This window comes from Carya illinoinensis, chromosome 1, assembly GCF_018687715.1.
Source record: "Carya illinoinensis cultivar Pawnee chromosome 1, C.illinoinensisPawnee_v1, whole genome shotgun sequence".
Classification (NCBI taxonomy): Eukaryota; Viridiplantae; Streptophyta; class Magnoliopsida; order Fagales; family Juglandaceae; genus Carya; species Carya illinoinensis.
In genome coordinates this window covers 14,046,852-14,054,814 of record NC_056752.1, presented here as the reverse complement: position 1 = coordinate 14,054,814, position 7,963 = coordinate 14,046,852, and the positions used below count along the sequence as shown (strand labels likewise).

General features: G+C 32.0%; 1 protein-coding gene across 1 annotated transcript; it reads left to right on the top strand.

Annotated features, from left to right (window-relative positions):
* The first annotated feature begins 3,211 nt into the window (after nucleotides 1-3,211).
* On the top strand, nucleotides 3,212-4,344 carry LOC122301875 (LOB domain-containing protein 11-like). Its single transcript, XM_043113239.1, has 2 exons — nucleotides 3,212-3,443; nucleotides 3,683-4,344. The coding sequence occupies exons 1-2, from the start codon at nucleotides 3,261-3,263 to the stop codon at nucleotides 4,028-4,030; spliced, it is 531 nt and encodes a 176-aa protein (XP_042969173.1). The 5' UTR covers nucleotides 3,212-3,260; the 3' UTR covers nucleotides 4,031-4,344.
* The last annotated feature ends 3,619 nt before the right edge of the window (nucleotides 4,345-7,963 follow it).

Here is a 7,963-nt window from a genome sequence, read left to right as displayed (position 1 = left end):
TATCATCAAGAACTTTTCTACAATTGGCTTAAACATGAAAGTCAAGAATGTCTTTCTTAGAGATAGGAAACTCCTAGCCATTTCTAGAAAGAAAGAAAAGTTTCTTGTTCTAAGATTTAGTATTAGAATGGCAGAGCTCAAAAGCTGCCAACCATTGACTATTTGTTCTAACACAAAAGCTGCATATATTACCCGGTAGTCGGCTCATAGAGTAGAAGAAAAAGAACTCACAAGCCGTCAAGCATGGGTATCTCTCCCCCAAGGGCTCCAAAACCATGCGAAACACTATGCAGGATCACAAGAGCACATGCCAACCATGTGGGGAAAGTTGGGCAAGTGAAATTTGAAAAAGATGGAAAACGTCGTGCACAAGATGGCAAAATTAGAGTCATAGTCCACTTGACTCGACCTGAAAAACCTTCTTCATCAATGGTGTTGGTGCCTTCAAGAGGGATTACAAACTCCATTGAACCAAGAATGCGGCAAGTCTTCTGTAGTTTTGTCAGTTCCTGAGTAGATGTCGTCAAGCGTCAATTGAACCCCTTGAAGGAAAGGGGTGTTTGGCCCTCGAAAGATTCAGCTTCAGAAGGGTAGAAACCCTAGAAGGGGTCTCCACTGCGAGGCGTAGAGTGGTAACATTGTGATGAGTCATTTCATAGGAAGTATGGAGATGCAGAAAGTTTGGAAGAAGACTTTTCAATAAAGCAAGGAAAGGGAAAAGGCAATGCAGGAAGAAGGCAATGATGAGATCCTGAAAGATTCTTAGGAAATTGAACGGTTACTTGTGTACCGGCAGTTATCATTCTTGGAAATGAATGTGAAGAGCATGAATAGTTATGGACACGTGTCAAGGCCTAACAAATACAAGGAATTTACTACCTACGTGAGGGTGTAGCTTAAATAAATACAAAAGAAAATGTCGGGGTAGATCTTAAAGCTATCATCTATATGAGGCTAGCGGCGTAGAAAATGAAGATATACGAAATTAATTTCTTATGTATTGCTATGTAGAAAACTAGTAGGTAATTGGAAGAGATATTTAGTACTTATACGCTCATCGTAGTGAAGGCCCAATAACCCATAACGGATATGATAAGTCTTATAGATGCGCACAATGAAGGCTAGATAATGCCTTCGGATTATCAAGGAAAGGATCACTCCATTTAATGTGGAAAACTGTCAAGGATATATCCATCAATGTTAATTATCTTCACGACTACACCCCTATAAATAGCACTTAGAGGTAATTCTGTCAATTCAATTCAGTTATTCATATATATACATACTAAGATCATTTATCTAACTTAAACATTGGAGAACCATCGGACACCTAGTATCGCCCTCTTATTTCTTGCAGGTGTCCGTGTAGTTAGTGGTGTGAAACACATCCTTAACACTTATCGTACTCATTTCCACTACCATTCCCAACTCGAAATGGTAAAAGTTGTGGTAAGTACTCAAGACCCTAAGCATGATAAATGAGATTAATGACCTAGTCGAGGACAAGTACACTCATGAGGCCCCCTACAATTTTGTTATTGCTTGGTTAAGGAACACTTGGTAATACCTTAAGGACATCCATGATACTATGAATAAGGACCATGACTCACCAAGGTCTTTCGATCATGAGGATGCACTCTCCTTAGGAGATCATATGGATTTTGTAACAGGCTATTTAAGACAAGCATGTTAGTATACCATAGAAGCCCAAAGGGTTGTTTAGAGTTTGGGAATTTAGTAGCCCAAACCACCTCAAAGGAAATGAGTCTTTTTATGTATCTCAAGCGAAGGGACACTTGGAGTTTTACAGTTTATGTACAATGTAAAAAACCCCCTATATTTTGTGATGTTCAAACAATGAAATCTTTTGGGATATTTAGTTTTTATGGTATCATGATATTTTACAAAATTTCTCTAAATCTTATTTAGATTTACATGAATTTTTGTTGTGATTTATTGTATACTGCTAGAATGCAATAGTTGCATTGCATCTTAACTGTCATATATGAGTGTATGTAGTCTTGAATTACATGTCTCAATATTTCAATCACTGTCTCATCCCAAGTGGGGGCTGGGGCGTTACATATATAATATAATATTATGTTAATATAAGTGTCCGTTTAGTCTAAATATGTGTGTTATTAGTTTGGAAACTTCAATTGTCTTTGTAGGAATTTGGTATCTTTGTTTTTATCCTGACCAAATTTTTGAATAAGCGATTGTTTGTCTCTTTATTAGCTCCTAGCTAGGTAAGTAGTATCTGATTGAGTCAATAAAAGGATTAGTATGTACGTATTTTCCGCAGGTAATTTTCTAAAAAGGAAAAAAAAATCAAATTTATATTAATTTAATTTGTTAAAAAGCTAGAGTTTTAAGATTTATATTCTTTAAATTAAGCTCAAGCTATTATAAACGTGCATGGATAGCCCGCCAGTCAAGTCAGGGTGCAAAGCTTCTGTAAATTAATAATTTGGTCACAAAAGGTAATAAACACATGGGAGTTGAACATAATCAAGTCATAGAAAATTAGAATTAATCATAACAGCTAAGATTTTTATACAAGAGAATTACTGTCTGAAAATGAGTTTGACCATGAACAAAAGAATTTTAAAATTAATTTTCATTATTAGATATATATTATCTTAATTTTATAATTAATAAAATTAAAATATTTCTCACAAAAATTAAAAAATAAAATTAGTAACCTTCCCAAACATATAATATAATTTCAATTTATATAACCCACCACTTTTTTAAACTTCAGTGAAAAAAAAAATAAAATTTATTTAATTAATTCAAAGATTTTGGTACTGAATCCCACCGTTTTCACAAAATCTCATAAATAATAAATCTCTAGTGAGTTATCACAAATTCCAAATATTTAAAATAAATAAAAAAATAAATTATGATCGATGCAAATAACATATAGACCCCCTCTTTTTCAAATTCGACAGGCATTCAAAATGGGAAATTTCTGTGTGTTGGACAGCGACTAACTTGTCTCTAGGTACTGTTTGGCAAAACCCACTAATGTCGGCCTTTAACAGTTAGCTAGTGAATCACATTTTTCAACAGGTTGATCATCTTACACCTGTCCTCAAGTGGCCGCCTCCGCAACTTCCTTGCACTAACTTTTGACATTTTAGCACCCCAACAAAACTGCCCAGAATCCCTATCGATGGCACCTTCTCATATATATATGGATGTATCTAGCTGAGTTCAAAACTTCTCTGCACCACAACTTCGAACAGTTCCAAAATATGGGATCCCAAGATCTGGCACGAGGCTGCAGGGTCCAGCAACCGTGTGCCGCTTGCAGAATGCTCCGTCGGAAATGTGAAAGGAATTGCTTGCTTGCGCCATACTTTCCCTGTGAAGAAATGGACAAGTTTGCTGGTGTGCATAAAGTGTTTGGTGCAAGCAATGTTATCAAAATGATTCAGGTGAGAACTTGTATATATATATTTATGGTTCTTGCATGAATTAATCCTTTCTTGCTTGCAGAAATGCATGCCATAATTTATGTCATATATATGAGTCATATTCTTTCTCGATCGTATCTGATGCAAGACCTTATTACTATTGCATGGATCATATATATGGGTCGAGTCGATTTTTTCCTCGCTGTAAACTGCATAATCTAAGACATGATAGCATTGTTATTTTGGTCGTGCGTACGTAGATGGTGGATGAGGCATGCAGGGATGATGCTGTTAAAGCAATAGTCTACGAAGCAACGGCAAGGCTGAGAGACCCTGTTTATGGCAGTGTTGGACCCATTTTTCATTTGCAAAAGATGGTTGAGGAACTCAAAGCGCAGCTTGAATCCATTAAAGCTCAAATTTTAGAGTCGCAACAACAAAGAGACCAGATGTTGGGCATTCTTATGAACGTTCATCACACCGATCTTCTCTCTTCAATTGATAATCCAGTCTTCGATCATCTTGATGGTTTCGCCTTTGCTAATGATACCAATATGCAGGGATTTGATCCTGTTGTATTTCCGCCAGAATTTGACTGGGATTTCTGAGGATCATCAGAATAAATAAATATTGCTTAAAGCAATATTCTCCAGGGGACAGATCATGTGCAGGGTTTGTTTATACAGTTAGGATGAATTAGGTGCATGCATGAAACAATCGTGTATCAGAAAATTATAGGTCAAACAATCATGTTACATTTCTACATATGATGTTCGGCTTGGAAATAACCTAGTCCAGTTGTAGTACCACACATGTAATAAGGTCAGATGTAGTTGCCTTTGATTTCTTGTAATTAGGCATGCGGTGCCTGATCTAATTCATGATAACAGTTATAAATGACCTCTTGCCCATTTCATTTTCAGTATAAAGTTTCTGCAGCCGAATTGCAGAACCCCAATCCATACATTTAAGGAAAAATTAACGAGCTGTAGCCTTTGGAATTTGTAAACATTTTTGTTTTAAGGTCTCAATTTTTTTCTTTTTTTGAAAAAATAGGGCCTATGATCTATAAAATCGTACTGGATCAATTGATTATATATGGAAGTTTTCACTTTCGGTTTTTGCAAAAAACCATTTTAAAATCTTCATTATGGGAATGCTTGCAGGCTTGAAACTCTCAAAATACTGCAGATGATCATTTCCAATCAACTCCATGCTAGTCAGAATATTCCAAAGCTTTTCCCTAATTCACCGGCAAAAATCCCGCCAAATAAAAGAAAAAATCCATTTCTTTTGATAATTTAACAAAGACATCAATCTCATCACAGGAGAATAATTATCTTAATAATTTTATCTCGAATATCTATTTATGACTAGGATGGTAGATAAAAACCCTTATTGGTATTTAAATAAATTTATGGCCATCATAAAATTTAAAAGTATTTGTATCTTAATTGAATTACCTGAGATAAAAAATAATAAATAATAATAAAAATATATAAAAAATAATAATAAATTAATAATAACAATAAAAAATAGTGAGAAGAGTTAAAATATTCTTAATAGCCACCCCCCACAAATTTGGAGTGAGTAGACACTTAATTAAACTTCTTACAAGGTAGCGTCATTAATGCCCTTTTACGTTCAATTCTGTGTTGAGCTCTGTTCTAACTCGTGCAAAAGAGGTTTGTGGGCAGCACGAGAAAGTGGAAACGGGAGTACGACAATCGTTCATAGCATATTACTGTATAAAAACGTGCATGGCTCTACTTTACTTGTCAATGGCAGTGGCGGATTAATTTCCTCGATTACAGCTACTATTTTTTTTTAAATAAAATCGTTATCATTTATTTATAAGAAAAATTTATATTCATTAAATATATTTTGAGATATTTTTATATTAAATATAATATTATAAATTAAAATAATATATTTAAAACTTCGCCTTCAGATTTTTTTTTTTTTTGATTGATCCGGTTTTCGTTATTGTTAATACTATTCATAGTTATTTGTTTTGATTTTCTAAAAAGGGAAAAAAATTGGCAAAGTTTTAAAAATTTTGAAAACAGATCAGAGCGAAGAGTCCTTACAACAGTACTTCCTTGACACTGCAGTGCCATAGCCACGTAATAAAAAATAAAAGTTGGAGCCAAATTAATGGTCTCGAATAATCTTGATAGATTTAGGTGTTAAGAAAATAGTAGCGGTCAAGAAAGATAATATAGAGATATAAACTATAGAAAAATAATAGTTAAAGTGATGACTTTACAAATATCGTACAATTATTTTAAAAAATATATATATAAAATATATATAAAAAATTAATTTTTAATAATAAACTCTACTATTTTTTAAAGAAATTATATAATATTTACACACTTTATAACTATATACAGCATTACTCTAAAATATATAACTTTGCTACACGCGTGGGGAGAGTATCCACTAAGAAGGCCAACTTTTTAAAATATATATATATTTTTTTAAACTCTTTAAATATTTAAAAAAGTTATAAATTATTTAAAAAACATTTTCTTAACTATTAAAAAAAAAAAAACAAGCCATAGCTTTTATCGGTGATCACTTTTGTCAGTGAAAAATATCATTTTCCTAAAATATAATGAAAGCTACTATTTATGTTATAGGGAAGACCATAGGGTGGCTCGACAGGCACACAGCTAGGCGCTCCCACTGGGGTTTTTTTACAGTGCATTTCATTTTTTTTGTTTTTTTGGCTTTGTTCACATTTTTTTTTAATTTTTATAAATTTAAAAAAAATATATCACAACATCATTAAAAAATATTTTTTTAATCATTAAATTAAAAAAAAAAAAAAAAAAAAAATCTCAGCAGAAGTCACCACCGAGAAGATTAGCATTATTTGAAGACTATATACAGCAAAAAGGGTCACTATTTTTAGCGGGCAAATCACTGCAAAACTCACTTTCACTGCTGTGATCATTGGAAAATGAAAAAACCCATTTTTAGAAAAATATTAAGACGAAAGATTCTATTTTCGGATTGTTGCAGATAATATATTTAGTAAAATATTTATATAATATAATTTGATTTAAAATATAAATTTTAAAATTTAAATTTTATAATATTAATAATATTTTCTATATATCGATTTAAAAATAAAATAACTTATATAAAAGAACATAAAAGAGAATGCAAGGAATCTGAACTACTAGAGTCGTTGCTTGATTGTAAAGTGCGTGTGCTCCACTCGTGAAAGAAAATAGAACGGAGATACTTGAAATTCAGAGATTAACGCGGTGACATGTGAGCGGCACATGGAATCTACCCACAATTTATACTATAGTAGAACTGACGAGTATTGGTACGAGACCAACTCAATGAAGAATGTGGAGGGACACGTGCACCTTTTCAAATGTTGGCAGTCATTTTAAAAAGAATGTTAGAGAAAAGATATTTGTAATTATAAATTATGTAATTATTATGTAGTTATTTTGAAAAATTGAATAAAATATGGGTTTATATGAAAAAAAAATTAATTTTTTAAAATAAAATTTATTTTTATTTTAAAACGATTATGCGGCGTTTACGTATTTTATAGTTATATGTAGAATTACTCAAATATTATAAAGTAATTTATAATATGATAAATCATATTAAATTAAGACAATATATAAATTTAATTGTATAATATTTGTATATAGATTAAATATTTATATTTTTTTTTTAAAAAAGAAACTTGAGAGGGTTTAATTTTTTTTTATAAAACATAATGCATTCAATAATAACGAATATTACAATTTTGACCTGAAATATACATTATAAGCCAATTATAACATTAATAGCTCTTTAGTATACAACTGTGACTAGTATGATCTAGTTCATGCTGCAAATCTCTACAAACTACAGTGACACAGTCTAAGAGACAACACAACTTTATCCATGTTGCAAATCTCTATAGACCACCGTCTGAAAAACTATCGGCTTAGAAAACTTATGGTAGAGCGCGTGGTGGTCGTCGAACGCCGGAGAGCAGCAAATTGGCCTTCCGCCATACTTAACCCCGAAAAAACAATAAAAAAAATAAAAATAAAAAAGAAAATTAGAGAGGAGAGGGAGGAGACAGGAACCTCTGCATATGTTTTTGATTTGTTGGCAGTTTTTAAAAAGAATGATGAGTCTCTCTCTCTGTAAATTAGGGCTGACTGCATCTATCAATGAGTGTCTTTTTGAGATACTTTAATTGAAGAATAGGAATTATAGATGTTGGAAATTTAAGCATTAATAAGGGAAAGAATGCCTAATTTCTTTCCAAAAATATAAAGGTATCAGACCATGTCCTTCTTTCTTTGAACAATTGTCTATTTCAATACTTCATTCTATTCCATTATAAAATATTAAAGAAAAAGTTAGAAATATAATAATTATAAATTGAATATGCACTGCATGACAGGCTTAAAGAAAGGATGATGTGGCATTTGAGACAAGAAATAATGTCTATTAATAATTATATTAAGAGTTATTTTATTATTATATCGGTAGTGCACATCATCCATATCATT